This window comes from Zonotrichia leucophrys, chromosome 20, assembly GCF_028769735.1.
Source record: "Zonotrichia leucophrys gambelii isolate GWCS_2022_RI chromosome 20, RI_Zleu_2.0, whole genome shotgun sequence".
In the NCBI taxonomy this organism is placed as follows: domain Eukaryota; kingdom Metazoa; phylum Chordata; class Aves; order Passeriformes; family Passerellidae; genus Zonotrichia; species Zonotrichia leucophrys.
Window position 1 is genome coordinate 1,590,746 of NC_088189.1, and position 19,255 is coordinate 1,610,000.

At 44.5% G+C, this 19,255-nt stretch overlaps 1 protein-coding gene across 2 annotated transcripts in view; it reads left to right on the forward strand.

Annotated features, from left to right (window-relative positions):
* Window positions 1–3,622: 3,622 nt before the first annotated feature.
* TSHZ2 (teashirt zinc finger homeobox 2) overlaps window positions 3,623–19,255 on the forward strand; it is a 207,387-nt gene continuing 191,754 nt past the window's right edge. For both annotated transcript variants that reach the window (XM_064730114.1, XM_064730115.1), the window contains exon 1: window positions 3,623–4,443. In XM_064730114.1, coding sequence (XP_064586184.1) covers window positions 4,404–4,443 — 40 coding nt within the window. In that variant the 5' untranslated portion in view covers window positions 3,623–4,403. The remainder of the gene's footprint in view (window positions 4,444–19,255) is intronic.

Below are 19,255 nucleotides of genomic sequence, written 5' to 3' on the forward strand. Positions count from 1 at the left end.
CATTGTAACCCAAATCCTTTTTAAAATAATTTTCCTCCAATAATTCTAAAAAGAAATAAGTAAACACTGAGGCTGATAATGTCATTAACTGGCAATACTGAAAATTATTTATTTATCAAATCTTTCTTTGTTTGCAGGACTTACCAGAATTTCCACTTTTTCTTTCTCTACAGTGGTAGGGAAAGCGTGAAAGGGGTCACCAACACTGTGAATTTCATTCAAGAGGAGTTGTGTACCTACATATATATATAACTTCTAGAGGGGAAAAAAGAAAGGAAAGAAAACAGTCCCCACGTTTAATTATCAGCAGAACAGTCACTGAAGGAAAGATGGACAACAAAAATAAGTAAGATAAAACACTGCAAGTCACAGGGCTGAGCTTGTTGTGACTGCACTGATGGGAACTGTTATCAGAGCCAGGTACACAAAGAGCATTTGGCCCTTTATTGCACACAGAAGTGGCTGTAAACTTTCCTGTAAGGCACAACTCACACAAGTTAGGCTGAAAAATCAGACCCAAACCAGCCCAAAACTACAGCAAGAGAGGATTTTCACAATCCCAGGTCACACTGTTGCTCCATGTAATCTGCACCTAACCAAGAAATTGAAAATCCTCTAAGAACATACCTACTTGATTGTATATTGCTATATTTGGGGGGAAAAAAATCCTTCTGGATCCCAGTGGGGAATTCAGCTCATGCCCTGAAGCATGAGATTTGATTACTCTTTTTTGAACATGCATAACTGCCATTGCTATTACTGGTCATAACATTTTGTCAGGAAAGAGAAATATTATTCTGCAATGTAATAAAAATAGATAAAATTCAATATAGCTTCAGAATCATTTGCTGCATTTCCAAAGTAAACATTAAGCACCCATCGAGATTGTTCCATTGGATAAGCCAAGGAAGCCTCCAGTGCTATCTGTTCATTTTATTATCTCTAATTTTCAAGAGTGCAAAAATGCTTTCAGTAAATATTATGGGTTCTTCCTGTGCTAAAAGAGATGCTAAATGACCTTCACCAACTTTGTTATAAATAACAGGAGCAGGGAGCACACGCACGCTGGGTACTTCCAGCTCTATTCAAACCTATCAGCCAATTCTGACCAGAGGATAAAAATGGACACCAGACTCTGCTTGCTTTTTTTCCCCCCCTTCTTCATAATCCCAGCCCAGTTCCCTCTTGAAAGGCATTCTGTTCTGTCAGCCATAATGGCATCTGCTGGTGGAGACAGGAAGCCATAAATCTGTAGGGTTCCTCTCGACCAAGCCTTGTTAATGCTCCCATTTATCACCGAGGATAGGGTGCCATCTCACTCCTGCTCCACTCACAAGTCCATCTCCTCAATCCCCCTTTCCCCAAGGAGTAACCGTTTCAAGCAGCGACTTTCTCATCTCGCACGTGGAGCCTGCGAGCGGCACCGACACAAATCCCGTCCCCGGCGCGCACGTTTGGACTGGAGCCACGGCTCTGGAGAACAATAGCTGCTCCTCTGATCCCAGAGCACGCTGAGCTGCTGCCCTGCCCGAGCCACGGCTCCTGCCTCTGCAGCTTGCACAGGAGCAGCACACGGAGAGGTTAAAATAGCACAGGACTCTGGTGTTGGCCACCCCTCGTGCCTGCGAGTGTCCCAGCACCCACATCGTGTCCCACAGTTGGGAGAAATCTTACTACAGCATCAATGGGTTAAACAGCATTTAATCCTTCACAATAAACAATCTATGGGAGGTGCTGCACCTCTCTGCGCACCCAGGCAGGAGAGGAAACAGAAAACCAGCCAGAGGTATCTGCAGTTTTCTGATTTGGGAACCAACATGCAGAAGCTGAAGGGTTCAAAATCTCAAATCAAGGCACACAAAATGTAAAGGGAAAATCTTTGCCAGCCTGTGCCGAACTGCCTGCTCCAGGTCCAGGCTGCCCTTCCCAAGGCAGGTGGTGTGTCACTGCTCCCCATCCAGGGCAGGGATAATTGTCCCTCTGCTGTGGCCCCTCCTGGCCCTGTGTTTACACCTGCCTGTGCTGGAGACAGAGTGGAAATCCCTGGTGTGCACCAGCAGGGTTTTACACCTGCTGCACACAGGTATCCAAGATCCCCACAATTCCCACTGATCCCAGCAGGGCTGTTCACTCCTGGGTGAGTTACGCCAGGCAGAAGTGGAAAAATGAGTATTTTATAGTAGTGTTTTCCTATTTTATCTTTCAAACTAAGCGTTTGCTTGCACCAATAAATACTTTGTTATTGCATATAAAAATTGCTGGAGTTCGTACAGGGAAGGCAATCAAATAATTTCAGTGACACCAGTTAGGGGGACACTTTCATAAACGCAGCCTGGTGTTGGGCTGCTGGACACAAAGGTCACTGGGGGCTGCAGGCCTGTCCTTGCAGATGGCTCAGTGACACCAGCTACAACACAGTGGCTCTTGCTGTGTTGGTTGTTTGTAATCAACAGATATATTAAATATATATGTATATATGTATATATGTATATATGTATATATGTATATATGTATATATGTATATATGTATATATTTATATATTTATATTTATATTTATATTTATATTTATATTTATATTTATATTTATATTTATATTTATATTTATATTTATATTTATATTTATATTTGAGAGGGATGCAAATTATTACTATTAATCCAAACAGTTTCATTAGGAAGAGTCAAATGCTAAAACAGGGGGGAAAAAAAAGGTAAAAACTCAGTTCTACAGCAACTTCTTGCTTTAAGATATGGAGTATCAGAAAAGCCACTTTTAGGAGGTCTTATACAAATTATAGTTGAATACATAGAAATTAGACCATCTTTTCCATCCCAAATCTATCCTTTCCATCCCATTTAAACCCTCAAGGCGTTCACAGCAGCTGAAGGAAAAGCTGATGGATGGACCTGACTCTCCCTAAATCCAGGAGAAATTCGGGGAGCAGAGGGGTTTCACCCGAACTTCACCAAACTTCGGTGTCCAACCCTCTGATCCCTTCATGTTCCTATGGCTGGGACACCTCAGGGTGCAGAGTGACACCCTGGGCAGGGAAGGGACCTGGTCACCAGCACTGGGCTATCCACGGGAGGGACGGAACACCTGGGGGAGCATCCCCTGCTCCCCAGACCCGATCCCCAGCCCCGGGCACACCTGAGGGGCGCCCCGGTGACCCGGCAGCCGCGGGCAGCCCAGCGGCAGGAGCGCCCCGGGCAGCCCAGCGGGATCCTTGCTGCAAATCCCTCCTTTCCCCTGGAGCCGCCCTGTCTCGGGTGGATCGCACGGAGCGCCCCGGGCCCGGCTGCCCGCAGCGCCCTCGCTTGGGGAGCGCATCCTGCGGGGCCGGGGTCACCCCGGGGTGGGGCTGTGGGGTGGTCCCGCGTGTGCGGGGGAAGGTCCCGCATATGGAGGGGATGGTCCCGTATGGGGAGGGGGTTTGGAGAGGGGGTGTCCCCGCGTGGGGAGCGGTGTCCCCGCGAGGCCGGCGGGGCGGCGGCGGCGCTGGCGGCGGCGGGCGCGGTGCCGGCGCCCTGTCTCTTTAATGAACGGCTCTGCCGCCCGGCTGCGCGGAGTAAATTTCCTCCTGTCATCGGGTCGCGGAGGAGGAGTTTGTTAATGTTCAGTTTGCTCGGCGGATCGATGTTCGCTGGCATCGCCTCGCCCTGCCTGTGTGTGCGTGTGCGCGCGTGTGTGTGCGGGGCGCGCGTGTGTGTGTGTGTGTGTGTGAGCGCGTGTGCGCGCGTGTGCCCGCGCCGGGGGTGCGTGTGCGCGCGTGTGTGTGCGGATCCCACATTTCCTCCCATCCCGAGCCTCCCTGTCCGCTCCCATATCACTCACTGCCTGGCATCTGACAGCACGGAACCTGCGGCGCTCCGCGCACACACACGCACGCACACACACACACACACCGCGCACACCCGGGCACCGCTCCGCCATACGGCTCTGCGAGGAGGAGGAGGACAGGACAGGGAAGGGAGGAAGCAGCCAGCCCCACAGTCTCTCCAGAGCTGCCTTTTTAATATATACAGATCTATTTTGTTATTTATTTATTACCGTTCTCTGGCACTGTGGGCGCCTTTCATTTGCTCCTGAGCTTGGATGTTTGAATCAAAGCAAAGCAAGTGTTGCAACAGTTAAAAAAAAAAAAAAAAAAAAGAAAAGCCAACCAAAAAAAAAAAAAAAAAAGGGAGAGAGAGAGAGAGAGAGAGAAAGAGAAAGAAAGAAACCTAGATCTCTAAAATAAAATAAAAACCAAACAGGTTCCTATCAGTGAAGTGGAAAGGAGGGGGGCAGGGGAGGCTTGAGGGGGGTGCTGGGGAAGCAGCTGAGAGGCAGAGGAACACGGCTCAGGAGCGACTCAGGGCTCTCGGATCTGGGGACAGAAGTGAGATTGGAGAAAGTAGAGCGATGCCAAGGAGGAAACAGCAAGCTCCCAAACGGGCTGCAGGTAAGGAGAAGCCATCCACTTACACAGCCTCTGTCTCTCCACTCCTTCCACTCCTACCCCCCATCTTTATTATTATTTAGGGTCACCCTTGCTTTTCCGGGCTGGATCTTTATTTATTTATCCCCCTCCCCCTCCCTTTCCCTCCGTGAGTCCGAGGAGCCCGTTCCATCGCTCATTGCCGGGCTTTGCTGTGCCCGGGCGCTCCGCTCGCCCTCCGCCGCTGCCCCCGGCTCGCCGCCGCTCCCGCTCCGCTGCCCGCCCGAAACTTTCCCCCCAACTTTCTTCCCCCGGCCCCTTCTCCCCCTGCCCCAGCCGAAAGCAGCCGGGCTTCCCTTCGCTTTTCGCTTTAGGATAGATTTTTTTTTTTTTTTTTCCCTCCCTCCTTTCTGGTTTTCCCCCCTCCCGGTGGCTTTCGCTTTGGATCCGTGTGTTTCGCGAAGTGGGTCGGGGTGTTTAATCTTTTATTTCGCCGTATTTCTGATGGCAGTTCTGGCCGGGTGTGTGTGTGAGAGAGCGCTGTGTGTGCCTGAAATAGTACAGGGACTCTCTCTGCTGATGAACCCGGTGGGGAAGTTCAGCCTTTGATCATCAGTGGTGAAAATTGCAACAGGAAATAAAATGAAACGTTCTGACTGTTAGAAGACAATCCACATTTTCAAATCAAATCCTTCTTTTGTTTCGTAGCCGAGTTTATATATTTGCACATGCCAAGTGGTTTTGCAATTTATTATTTTTTTTTTTAACAGAGGAAAATAGTTTGCAACTTTGGAAGTGTTTTGTTTGTCATTGTAGGGTGTTCTTTTTCTTTTGGGGGCCAAGAAAAAGAAACAGACGAGTGGGTCTGTATAGTAAATCTTTTCAAAGAGTTTTCTTTCAGGCTCCTTAATTGCTTTTTATTTTTTTTTTAATAGTGTGGTGGGGTTTTGTTTCTGGGAAGCGCAATATGGAAGTTCATTTTTCTTCTGCCAGACCCACCCACTGAAAAATCAGCTTTCCAGTTGATTGCCAGCTTTGATTTGACATTTGATTGATCACCTGTCATCTTGCTGCCTTTGATCTATTCATTCTTGATATATATCAATAAATCACTCACCATGGTAACCCAAGTGCCAATGACGTAAGGCTTGCCCTCTAGATTCTCTTAGCCAGACATGCACAATTATTATCTTGTTTGGCTTTTAATGTAGGCGGGTTTTTTCCCTTCTTTTTTCCCTTTGTGTCCTTCCTGGGATTAGTTCTTTAAAGAAAACTCATATTTGATGTCTTTAGTTCCAAATTTTTCCCTCGCCCTTGTGAGTATTGCCTGGGTGTAGCACAGCAAATGTGGGACGAAACGTATGGGCAAGTTTAGTGGCACACTTGGATAAACTTTGTGAAGTAGTGCTTGGGATCCACGCAGGGGAAATGTCACCCCAGAGAAACTGGGACACACAGAACTTTTATCAACTCTCAGCTCCGGCTGCACTTCCTTGGGTGCAGGACAATGGGCTGCAGGCAGGAGCTTTTGGGACGTGCCCAGTGAATGTACCTATGCAGGTTGGGATTCCTGGCAGGCAAAGATCCCAAATTTACGGCGATCGCCATAAATAACAGCTCTGCTAGAAATACACATGTTTATATAAATATATAAATATATATATATATGTATTCGGGAGGCCTCTGCTGTCAGAGTCGCTATTATTATTTTCTTCACCAAGAGGTTTGATCTGGATAAGGCATTCACATTTTCAACTTGCAGGATAAATAAATAGCTGCTTTTTCATGGATGCTGATCGGCACAGTGACAGTGCTAGAGCTGCTCCTTTTTTCTCTCTGTCAGGAACAGGAGGCTTCATTTTATTTGGGTTTCAAAGTAGAATTTTCACTTGGAATGTGTGTAGTATCTTTTCGTGGCAGGGGCACGGTGTTCCTTTTTAGAAACATAGGATACAGTAAGTAAATTTTTGCGAGCAGAGCCCGTGCTGTTGTTTCCCGGGATTTCCCTGCTGAGATACAGTAAGAGATGTTTTTATCCAGGATCCTACAGCATTTTTAAGATCTTAGTGACAAGGGAGAAACTCGTATGACCACAATTAGATCTCTCCTTTCTCATTCTCATTATAAAACGTGCACTGCTCTTCAGTGGTACATTTCTTTGGTTAGATTTCTCCTCAGATCAATGTTGTTTCAGGTGAGCAAAATCCTGCAAATGCAGTCCAGTTTCAGCCAGCAGAACTATTTGAAGTAGGTTTATACATTTGCAATAGTTCTCCTGCTTTGAAGTTGTATTTGTCTGTTTGTGGGGGGTAGGGGGGAGTTTCAAAGAGCAGACGTGCCTGTTGTGTATAGTTCTTAAAACTGACTTTCATTTTCAGGGATAATACTGAGGTTCTGTTTTGTATGGTGAAAAATACCTCAAAGTGACAGGAGACAGACTGTGCAATAAGAAATGTATCTCTCATCGAGGCTGATAGCAAAGCTCCTTAGTCCTTTTATTTAAAGGAGTTAATACATTATATATTACTTAATTTTCACTTTTATTTATTTTTAGTTGTACAAGTTCAAAGGTATCAGTTGCACTGCATTTTGTCTTGATGGCAGCAGAGATATTGAGGAGAAGTTTGCAACTTTTAGTTTCTTCAGATAGTTCACCTCCGAGGGAAGAAAAATGATAAGCCTTATGATTCTGGACATGTCTGCTTTTGTCATTGCTTAAAATTAAATACTATGCACAACTGTAAATAATTACTGCCATGCACTGACTTTGAAAGCAGGTTTCGAGTTTGATTAATGAATAATGTAAAGGTTAGAGAGAACCAGCGAGTGAATCAGAAGTGAGGTCCTGCTGTTAGATGAAAATCTATCTAGAGAAATATACGTGGCAATTTTGTCCTTTTCTATTATTAATTTTAAGCCTTGTATTCCTAAGAAATATATTCCAGAGCATTGTAATGAAACAAGGGAGCGTAATTGGATAAATGGGGCACTATTTATGTGTGATGATGGGGATTTCTGCTCTCCGGTTACACTTTTAGAGCCACTTTATTTCACATCAACACCGAAACGATGTCAAACGCATTTTGATCTTCGCAGGGCCGAACCTTTTCTGAATCATCCCTGCTTTTTGAGAGCGTCATTGCCAAGTCGATAGTTCTTGAGGCAGAGAGTTGCAGCTCTTTCCATCAGAGGCAGCTTTAGGATGGGACCTGTGTCTGCAATAAGCAGCCCGTGTGTGTTGGGGCTCTCACCCCAAGGCTTTACAAACGGGGCCCGATTCTTCCCCGCTCAGGTGCGAATCAAACATCGCTCCCCTGAAGCATCACTGAGTCCTGGCTGCTCCTGTGAGCAAGAGGAGGCTCAGGCCCACAAACTCCTTCATCCCTCAGCAAAATGCAGCCACGTCTGGGGCAAAAGTCTCGTAACGATTCCATAACAAATGGTAATATATTAACAGGAGGGTGGAAAAAGGGTGGAAGCAAAGCAGAATTGCTATTCAGATTTTATTCCTAGGGGTATGAAATAGCTTTCAAACACAATTTCACTGGATTAAACTCTCCTTTCCCCTGCAGCTTGTTTAAATGTGCATATTTTATTTTGTGATCATGAATTGGTAGTTTGCTTTTCTAAAGCCTGCAAAGAGGAATCTGGACTTAACGCCCTTTGCGGGTGAAATTTTATATTTCTTCTTTTCTTTCTGTCTCAGCCCCGACAGACTAGCTAACAACCAGAGCTGGGGAGAAGTACAGCAGAAGCAGGTCTCAGGGACATTTATTCTGTTTATTGGAGCTGTAGAATAACACGGGTTTGTTTTTGGAAGAGTCCTCATAGAGCAGCAAGCAGAAGATGGTGAGCAGGGAGATCTTTAAAGCTGCAGCTTGCACCTTAGTAGGAAAGGTTATTTAAACCAGGATTGTATTTAGAATGTGAAATTCTGCTTGTGCAGAGAGCAGAGTAAATAACCAGCAAGGCTTGCTCCCTGTATTTCTATGGTGAAAGGCAGCCAGATATCTCTATAAATGTATCCAGGAGCACTGTGGCTGTTCCAGGATTGTTTGTATCCTTTATAACAGGGGCAATGGCAGCAGATTCCAAGGAAGCAGTGCTGAATGAAACTGTAGAAATGGCAGCACTGTTTTGTTTCAACATCCTCCAGAAAAGCAACTGCACATCAAAACCACCTAAACTGTTCATGCCTCAGAACCCTTCACTTACAGTGCACATCACAATGCTGACAGATGACAAAAAGGCCAAGGTGTTCACAAACAAGAGGAGCCTTTAAATCCTGGTTAATTAAATATCTTCAAAAATAGGTACTTTTGCAACTAAAGAGGCACCAAAATTAGTCGCCATCTGCGTTAAATTCTGCAGTCGGCTCCTAAGCCCAAAGCTGCTCGGAAATTTTTTTTCCCGTGTCAGAACTCAGGCCTGAACGGGACAATTTGAAATCACGTTCATTTTAGTGCCCATTTCCCTATTTCAATTTTCCTCTCATTTATCCGAGCCCAGTATCTCCCCACTATCTGAAGAGCGGGGTGCACCCAGAGTTCAGCCCCCGGGACTGCTAAACAAAAGACATTTCCATCAGCAAATGACACAATTTTACAGCACTTTTGAAAGCGTGTCCATTGTCAGAAATTCTGGTGCATAACTGCTCTCCCTCCTCCGTGCTCTCTGAGAAGCCCATTTTCTCCAAACCGGCAGCCTTTTGGAAATTTCCTGCCGGAGCTTTCTCCTCCTGATTTTTTGCTCTCATTTTCATCACCCACCTCAAGGAGCTGTCTCCCCTGGCAGAGGTCCCTGGAGTCCCTCGGTAGCACAGGGCCAGGGTGAGCTGTTCTGCCGTCATTTCCCTTCCCATCCCGATGAGGACATCACTCCCAGAGAGCAACTCCAGACTCGCGGAGGAAAAAAAGCTGTCAGTTGCTGTGGCTGCAATTCCCAACTTAGCAGCAGCAGAGGGAATGGAACTGTGCTCTATCAATTACAGTTGGAACCAGAGGCTAAACACTTATTGTGTTAAGCTATTGTGCAGATCTTAAGAGCTCAAATGTAAAAAAAAATATCATGTCAGCTGGTGGAGGGGAGAATAAGGCCTGGTTCTTCCACTGGATGACGTATTATTAGCAGAGGCAAAGTAAAATTATTCAAATTCTGTTTAATGCTTCTCGAATTGAGATGTGTGTGCCACGTTCTGCTTAAAAAGGTGGGATCCTACAGACTTTGCTGCTAGAATAAGCCTTTGTTTTTCCCTCTTCTCTGCAAAATGAAAATATTTGTGAAGTTTTACCTCCAAAGCGTGCTCACGCAAGCAGAGAGACATTTTCATTTGTCTCCCAATCTGATACAGGAGCCAAGTGGAACCACATTACACTCCGAGCTGAAATCTTCCATTTCACTCATGCAAGAGCAGGGATTTTTCATTACCTATTTAATTACAATCATTTACATGAGAGTGGGCCCAGTTCAGCAGCTCTTGCTCAGCACTTTGCTTCAGTGGGTGACTGGCCTGTGGCAGGACTGTGTGTGTAACTCTGGGCTGTTCAGCTACAAAATCCAGTATATCTGTTCCTGGAGAAGCATTCTGCCTCTGAAGAGGGACCAGATTCTTCCATTAAGCTTTGAATCCAGGGCCAGTTCTGCTTGGAACTTCTGTTCCTAACGCTAGTGAGCTATTCTTTCCTGAAGGCTGGATGACTGAGATATTCTGCTTGCTCGGCCAACTTCCCTCCCCAGTCACGTTTCCGTGCTCTGTGTTAATTACTGAGCGCTGGTTCTGGGTACCAGGAGGTGAGATGGGCTTTCAAAAAAAACCTTGTTTAGGGCACAGTGTTCATGTTGTGCACAGGGGCGGCAGCTCTCGAGAAAATGCCTGAAAATGGGGTTGCAAATCCAAAGCCTGAAAGTTCCATGTGCTTTTAGGGGCTAAAAGCAGTTATTTCTCATTAAGGTGGCTTCTCACTCGAGGCTGTTGGCACAGGGTAATTTTTACCGTGTTATAATAACGGCTTCTGCAACTCAGAAGTACCTTGACAGCAAACCGTGTATTTTTTAAGGTTTCAAGGAGAAAAGCATCACAGAAGCACAGTGTTTCCCATTAGATTTACACATCCCTCTTCAACTGTTGCTGGCTTTTCATCCATTACCTTGTGAGCTTTCTCAGGCAAAAAAAAAGAAGTGGAAAAACTGGTCTTCTGATCTAATTGTTGCATTAAGTGTTTCATTTAGAAAAATGAAGAGAATCTTTGTTTCCCTAAAAGAAATGTTTTCCCCCTTTGCCCTAGGAAAAAGAAAGGCACAACAATAGCTTCAAAATGACAGGATCTGATTGTGAAAAATACCGAGTTTCTAACGTGCAGCGCCTGATGGTCCCAAGTACTGGTAAAATTCCACAGTTAAATAGAACAAACAGCCCTAAATGTCTGAGAAACGGATCCTTTTCAGGCATGCACACATCCATACCTGCAAGGAGGGGAGGAAAGTGCCTGTCTGGGAGAGGGATGCACCTGGAGAGCTCGGTTCTTCAGAGCAGGTTTTGATTATTGCACCAATCTTTGCCCAAATGCTAGAACTGTGCTGTGAGCAGTGGTGTCCCCTGAAAGTCCTTTGTTAGGGTTTATTTTCTTCAAACCTCCAGCTCCTGATGATGATTATGCAAGTGTCCAATATGCATTTTTAAAGGAAATTTATTTCAAACTGCTCGCTCTGGAGAGGAGCTTGAAAACAAGCAGGCTGGAAGTTCTTAAGCAGAAGAAAAATGCCTTGATTCTCAGAGTGACTGTTTTTAACTTCCCATCATTTTGAGCCAGTCCCATGATTTTTGAGGTTGTGCTTTGTGCTTTCTGTATAAACAAGGTTGGCAGTATTGCTTTTGCCTGATTCTGGTGATGAACTGGTGTGTGTGTGTCTGGGTGTATAATTATAGACATACACACACATAATATCAGTAAACAAAATACTGAACATAATGATGGAGTGGAGCTGTGTGAATTGGAGCTCTGGCTTTGTGTTGCCATAAACAAAGCAGTTCTGAGAGCTCAGACCATCGGTTCTTGAGGAGTGACTTTCAATTGAAGTTTCCTGGAGATTGCTTTTAGTGGCAATTAAATCTAGAAAGTTAATAGGCAGCAACTGCTCTTTATAGGATACATACTATGAGGAATGCACAGCCTACCTTTTTCCCAGATATAATCAGGCTGAACTTTATTGAAAAAAAAATTTACAACTAGCAACATTAATGCTGTATTTTTATTGTATTAATGCAAATGAGATGCTGACTTCGTTCTTTCATCTCCATGGCTTGTATCTATTAGAGCTGTATCTTATTCCTTTCTGTGTCTTTTCTCCCTGTGTTCTGTAAACTGCTCTCCTCTAATGATACTGAGGCTCATTAAAGTTACTCCCAATGCTAAAGAGACTCTGGGAAACATCCTGAGCTCTGGATGGCTGTGGAAAAGCACAACTACCGAGTAGATGGGGAAAACTAATCCAGATCGAGCCTCGCATTCCCGTTTTGGGAAACCTTTAAAAGTGATGGGTCAAAGAGGAAGAAAAAGCTCACAGGAAGGACTGTGTGCTGCAAAGAACAGGTCATTTTCAACTCACAGCCCTACCTGACAAAGATAAAAAGCAATAAAGTTTTAAGGAGCTCGCTGGCTCTTCCTGCATCTCTCTCAAAAGACTCATTTAATTGAAAAGCCTGTTGTGCTTGTTTTTATGCATGTAAAACAGAAAAGGGGCAATTTTGCACAGGGCCTGATATTCCAGCACAATATAATTGGAACTCTTCCTTCCTGCTTTTTAAGTCTCTCTGTTCATATAAAATTAAGACCCACTTATCTTAAATTGTAGTAAATCTCATCCAATATTGCTTTCATAACTTAAAAAAAGGCTGTTACATATTCCCAAAGCAACTTTGCTGGAGTGATATTGGGTCTGTTTATGTGGAATCAGTGCAGAATTCCTATCGAAAAAAGGAGCAGCTTACAGTTCTTGTTTTTAATGAAAATAATTAAATTCTCTAGAATACCTTAATAGCTCAGATGGTTTTTTTCCTAGCGAAACTCTGCTTAGAGGAGATTGGAATGAAATCTGCACATTGATGCAGTTTGTTGTGTGCAGACAACAACCTTATTTCTATCACTCGCCCTGCACTTGGACAGAAGTAATTTCTATTTTTCATAGAGAGATTTTACTCTGAATTTTCCATATATAAATATTTTTTTTGTGTGAATTGCACGGCGAATCACCAGCACAATTTATAAGGTCTGCAATTTTCTTTGTACATATAGGAAGAACTCATTTGCTCCCCACAGGGTGAGTGGACTTCACAGGAAAGCGCTGGGTCTTTTATGATTTTATGTTTTGTATCGAACAAACCTTGCACCAGCTGCTGTATTGGTCTACCAAAATTATTTTTTATGTGTTTTTCAGCCGTGTCGTGCCATACATAAGCACAGTACAAGTAGCATTAAATTAACACGGGAAAGGAGAAAGAAGCTAAGCAGTTATATTGATCATCTGTAGCATTAAATGCTAAAAAAATTAAAAGCTTTCCAGTGCTTTTGATTAGCTGTGTGGATCCTGCTCGTATTTGTGTCCTTTGTTAGGCAGCGGAGCAATATTTCTTCACACTTAGCACCTTTCTTCCGTGGATTTCTTGCTGATACTCCTCAGAATAACCCCCAAGATGTGGAATATTTCCCCTCAGCTGTACGGAAAGGCGAATTGAACCCAGGAGGTTTTACCTGCTTTGCTCAAGGTCAAGCAGCGTTTTGTCCCAGTTCCCTGCTCGAGGTACTAGATCACATTTCTATCATCAGAGCATTTCCAGGAGGGAAGTCTGGGCTGGAAGCTCAAGGCATCCCTGGCCTGTGCTGGGGAGAAGAGGGAACAGCCCAGCTGGGAGCCTGGGGAAGGTGGAAATGCAGTTCCATCCCTCCCATGCAATTCCCTGTGCTGGTGGAAGGGGCACTTTGCTCATGGCCAGGAGCTCCCAAAAATGGGAGGGCTCATGGTTTGGGAAAGCAGAGCTCTGTTCATTCTACCAAGCCAAGGGAGCTTGACTAAGCAAGAGTTTTAGACAGAATAATCAAGTTTTTGACATTCTGGTTTTTGGTCAGTGGTAAGTTTCAGGAGCAGAGAATTTGGTTCCTGTTCCTTTTCTTCCCACAAACTGTTCTGCATTTCTTTGGAGAGCTGGATGTGACTGTCTATAAAGCATTGCCCTGAGAAATGTGTAAAACCTGGTGTAATTGCAGCTGAGCAGGCCATGCACATTTTCCTACACCCAGACTGCCAGAGGAGGTTGGAATTCTCTGGTGATGGAGCTTGAGGCTCAGCTTGCAGTCCTAGGGGGTCTAAATCCTTGCATGGGCAGCTAAAGAGAGACCTGAATTTTCAAAAGCCTTTAGCACCAAATTCCCACGGACCTTCCTCAGTTCCCTCTCTTGTGTAAACTGGAATTGGGCCTCAATCAGGGGCACTTTTATGTTGTTTGCCTGGACTGGAGATGTATGTATTGCCTATAGAAGAAATATGGTGCAGGTAATAGCCTCTGGATTCATTAAGGGTTGTTTATGTTTATTTTCACACCATATTACCTCTCAGCAATGGTTGTTTCAGCCATTATATTGACAGGAACTCTGAATAAATCTTAGGTAATATGGGGCTGATCTGCCTTACCTGGGAGACCACCTGCTACCCTCTTGAGCAGAGGTGCTGAATCACCAGGTAGGGCTTTCTCCTCCAGAGCTGGGGGCTTGGGAGGCTCTCCCGTGGCTCCTTTTCATGTGGAAATTAATACTTGCCTCTATTTCTGAATAGTAGGTTATTAGAGTTCGTATGCAAATTCCCAGGATGGGAATTTGTCTCTCGTTGATAATTGATATAATAATATATATTTTTAGTGGTCCAAAGTCCTTGAGCTCGAGCCTTGTATATGTAATTTATGTTTATTTCTTACTGTTATTAACTGTAATTTAGTTGTTGGCGCCTTTCATTGCCTTAGATTGAAGGGAATGTCTCTCCCCATTGCCCCTCCATAAACAATGCCCTCTCAGGGTTCCTTCTCCTGTATCCTTGCCCAGACATTTCCTAGCCTGTCAAATACTGTCATTTTATTCCTTACAGATCATTCACAGTACGTCTCCTGTTGCACACACAAATAAGGAACAAATGCAATCAGGATGCATCATCGTTTAGCATAACAAATAAAAGCCGATCTGTGCAGATTTGCCTTAAAGTGTCTCTTAATATGTATTGTCAAAATGTCTGAAGATGTCTCTAGCTCGTAAGAGTTTAATTATTTGTGACAATTAAACTAATATTCAGAGCAGGAAAAAAATATAAGGGATTAAATATTTTCTCTTGTCAAAAGCTAACAAAACATCACCTGGCAGAGCAAACTCTTTAAATTTTTTGTTTCAAGCAGACCTTAGAAAGGAAAAAGCACCAGAACAAAATTACAGGGCTTGGATTTAGTAAGGAATTTGAGGAAACTGTATTTTTAAAACTAGACCAAAATTTAAAGGCACATCATTAAAGTATATATCAGTAATGAGCACCTGAATACTTGATGATTAAAAAGAGTTTCTATCAATTTTTAAGGCAGTGCTGAAATTTATGGCCAAGGGCTGCTCTGAGTGAATCAGGGACTCAGACCTGGGATTTTCAGCCTTGCCTGGTTATTGTTTTACTCGGGCATGAAAAAAACCAGCTCAAATATGACAGCACAAGTCATCAGCCTTTGCTGTGGTTGGAATTACAGATGTATTTTTTAGTTTTGTTTTTTGTCTGAGGAGCTCTTTCTCTGTCTGGGTTGTTCAGACTGGAGAGGCAAGGTACAGTAAATAGGGCAGGGCATGTAGCCAACACTGGTGCCCAGGGCTCAGCATCTTCACCTGCCTGGCAGGCCTTGAATGTAGTAAAAGTTCAGATGTGTGATAGCAAAAGTAGGGAAAAAAAATAGGGAAAATCTTGAACAGAACAGAAAACCAGCATAATCCTTTAGAGCAGTGTTGTGTGGATGTGAGAGCACTGGATCGCCCAGGGTATGGCAGCAATAACTTCTGTGTTATAGACTCAACAGTTCTTATAGTCCAGATTGTTTGGGGTTTCCTGTTGAGAAGTTTAATTTCTAGTGGTTCTAATGTTTCCAGTTCTGAGCTGCTCGAAGAGACCATTTCCATTATTAAAATCTGTGTTTTCTTTCTTAAAACGTTCTTCCTGTAATTTAGGGTAGGATGTTATTTGGCAAAAAATTAGAAGACGTTCATCAGGGTTTATTTCAAAGCTGTGGGACCACTGAGCTTTCTGGCAGTGACGTGAACATTTTTCAGAGATATCTTCTGCTTTCCCTGAGAAAATCCACCCAAATTTGTCTGACTTATAAAACCTAAAAGTTGCTGTTGCCAAAGAATTTTTAGAAGGTGACACAGCATTCTCCAACATGCCATCCCCACCACACATGCTCTGTTCTTGGTTTCTCTTTTTCAATTACATTCCCTTAAAAAACAGTTGAGCTGGGGATAAGTAGGGCAGTGGCTGCAGGGGCAGCCATGGGTCCGAGCAGGAGGAGAATGATGAAAAGGTTTTGTTTGTGTTTAGCTGGAGCACAGCCTTGAGGGAGGAACAAGAGAGATTTAGGGAGCAGAACGTGGACAAGAGGGGCAGAAAGCATAAAATTATCAAATATCGACAGCAAACGGGTAAACTCTTGTGCATGACTTTATTGCCTGGTCAGTGTAGAGCACCACAGTGGCCGTGAGGCCGTGCCGGGAGCACGGCCGGCGGCTCCTGCCCGGTCAGGCCTGGGTGGGAACCAGTGTGGCTGCACCCGTGGCACTCCCAGGCTGTCCCAAAGCCTGTGCTCATCCACACCTCACAGACAGAAAGGTTTGTGCAGGAAATCCATCCAGCCCAGCTGGGACAAACCCTGCCGGGCCGTGCCAGGCTGGCAGCGCCAGGCCTGAGGGGCCGCCATGGCGCGGTAGGCCCAGCGCGCGTGAGGCGGGACCTTCTTCAGTGGGGAAAAAGTCAAAAAATCCCCTTAAAATTGGCCAGAGCTGTGCCCCCCTTGTCAGCTGAATGGCAGAGATGAGATCCCATCCACAGGCATGGTGCAGGCAGCTCAGGAAAAGTGCAAAACCCAGTGGAAAGGAGGAAAATCTCAATTCCTAGTGTGGGAACCAGGAGAAGATGGTGCCGGGCAGGCGCAGGGCTGCCCTTGGATGGCAGAGCCAACAGGACAGTGGAAGAGCTCAGGCAGCGCATGGACAGGTTGGTGACCCCATATAGAACGTGTGGCAATGGTATATTTGATATATTTGATATATTTGGTGTGTTTGGGAGGTGCTGGAGTGTGGGACGGGGGGTTGGTCAGTGGCGGCGCCAGGCCTGACATGGCCGGGGTGGGTCAGGCTGAAGGGAGCGTGGGCACTCTGGGCACTGAAGGAGCTGTGGTACAAAAGCAGCTCAGAGACAACACAAAGAATCCTGCCAGGAGTTTCAACCACAGATATCTGTGCAGATAAAAGGCTTGCTAGTCTGAGAGCTCCTCTCTTGCCCCAACATGCCCATGGTAGAGGGCTGGTCCCTGGGTCGCTGTGTGGGTACCTGCCCTGGGCCCCTGCGCCTCTCACTTAGGTTTTACTCAGAGACAGGGGTTTGTTTTATTTTATTTAATATTATTTTATTTCATTTTGTTTGCTGCCCTATGGGAGTTTTTTCCTATAAATCTGATCTTTGTATCTGAAAGTCAGCCACAAAACTCGAATCAGGCTCAGCAGAGCAGGTTGCCTTCAGGTTATTGTACTGGTTTGTGTCACCTCCAGCATTTATGCATTAAATAACTAAAATCTTGAGAATGTTAATCTAGAAAACAGTCATCTCTGCATTACTCTTTTGCTGTTTTGGTGAACTTATTAAGGATTTTACAAACTTGTGATTTGGGTTAAACAAATGTAAATCATGTGGAGAAAGAGTTGCAGGAACACAGAGGAATGTTATGATGCCATCAACATCTGGGTTTCCATTTGCTTGGATTAGGGACATTTTACCTTAATCATTCCCAAACATGTCTGCTAAAATCCCTTCTTTCATTTTTTATCACCTATGAGGTGCAGCCAGGCTGAGTTTCAATTTGTGTGTGTGTGTTAGGGTAAAAGTGCTGAAATTTGTTGTTGCTGTGAGTATACGAACAGTCTCATTTTTATATTACTCCTCTCTCTTTATAATTGTTTGGAAACATTTTGATTCAGTTAAAATGCACTATTTCCAATATACAAAGTATGAGCAGGGGAGCAAGGGAGCGATTACGAGTTTCTCCAAGGAAATAAGCATCTCTTAGCCATCATCCTGCAACTGGGAAAGTTCTAATACATGACATCTCTGTAATGTAACCTAATAATATTTTTTTTTTTAACAGTGATGTAATGGGGAGAGTGACCTGGACTTTGTAAAAGTTCCTCTACTTACTTCAGATTCCCAAGGGCAATGTAACATTCTAGACAGTGTTTTATATGCCCTGATTAAAATGTAACATATTTTTGCATTTCCTGTGCAGTGACCTGTTAGTGCTCATAGACAGAACACTTAAAGAACAGTTACAAGGAGACATTTCCAAATGTGCCTAATACGGGCGAGTTTTTATAACATTCTTATTTCATTTGAAATTGCAGCTACAGCAGGAACCATTCAGACGGCACATTGATTTAACTTTTTAATCCACTGTTTTGCTACGTCAAGTAAAATAAATGTTTGTTTTTAGCTCCCTTTTTTTGCATTGCTAAAACTCGTAACTACTCGCTTTAAGCTCGGGATTCTAAAGGGAGCTACATTATCTGAGATTTAAAGCTTGCTTTTTGTAGCTGCTTTCTCACAACTCCCCCAAGAAAAAAAAATACAAAAGTACAACTTTAGCAAAAAGGGCTTTTATATCTCTATCAATTATAGAAACACCAGCTGCAGTAGATTACAAGTGTGTTTGGCTGATTGTGATGTTGTGTGGGGAAAACTGTCACAAGGAGCTGGATGCTGTTCTCCCCGGCAGCTCCGGGATGTGGCTCAGCTCGGCTCCCCGGGCTCAGCAGCGCTGCTGCCAGGGCTGGGTGGGCACTGCCAGCTCTGCGTGGAGCACACGTCCTGGAGCAAGGATGGAGTGTGGGCACAGGTGTGAGCTGTGTGTCACTGTGTGCGTGTGCTGCTCCGGGAGCTGGGCAGAGCTGCACAGGGACAGAGCTGGCCCAGCAGCCTCTGGGGACAGCCACTCCACTCAGTGTTCTCCTGTATTTTTTGCATCCAAGATATTTACCTTTGCTTTTTTGGGGGAAAAGGCACCACAGAACAAAAATTGTTTGACCAGCCCATAAAGGTAAAGCAGCTGGAAGTCGTGGATAAAAGAATTACGATATCAAGACAGCAATGCAAGATGGGCAGTTTAGGATATTTGGTGCTGTTGAGCTCAGGAAAAAATTAATGTCTCAACGTGTGTGCAGGTCATTATCACTCCCCTAAAACCTGGCTACAAAGGTAACAGCCCAAGGGCTCTCAGTTGGTTGTGCCTTGGTTTCTGTGTCATTTATCTTACTGTGCTTTGGTCACTCTGGGAGGACGTGGTTGGGCCCTGGTTTATTTTAACAAAGAGAATCTGACATAGGAAAGTTCCATGTATACTTTACAGTGAAAATGCAATTTTCTATTTTCATTTAATCCCAGGAATGTTGGCATTTTCCAGGCTGTCAAACAAATGAGTGCACTGGAGGACAGTTAGATGTGTCTGTCTACTTCATCTATCTAATCTACCTCATTTCTGATGTGCCCATCACCATGGTGTCTA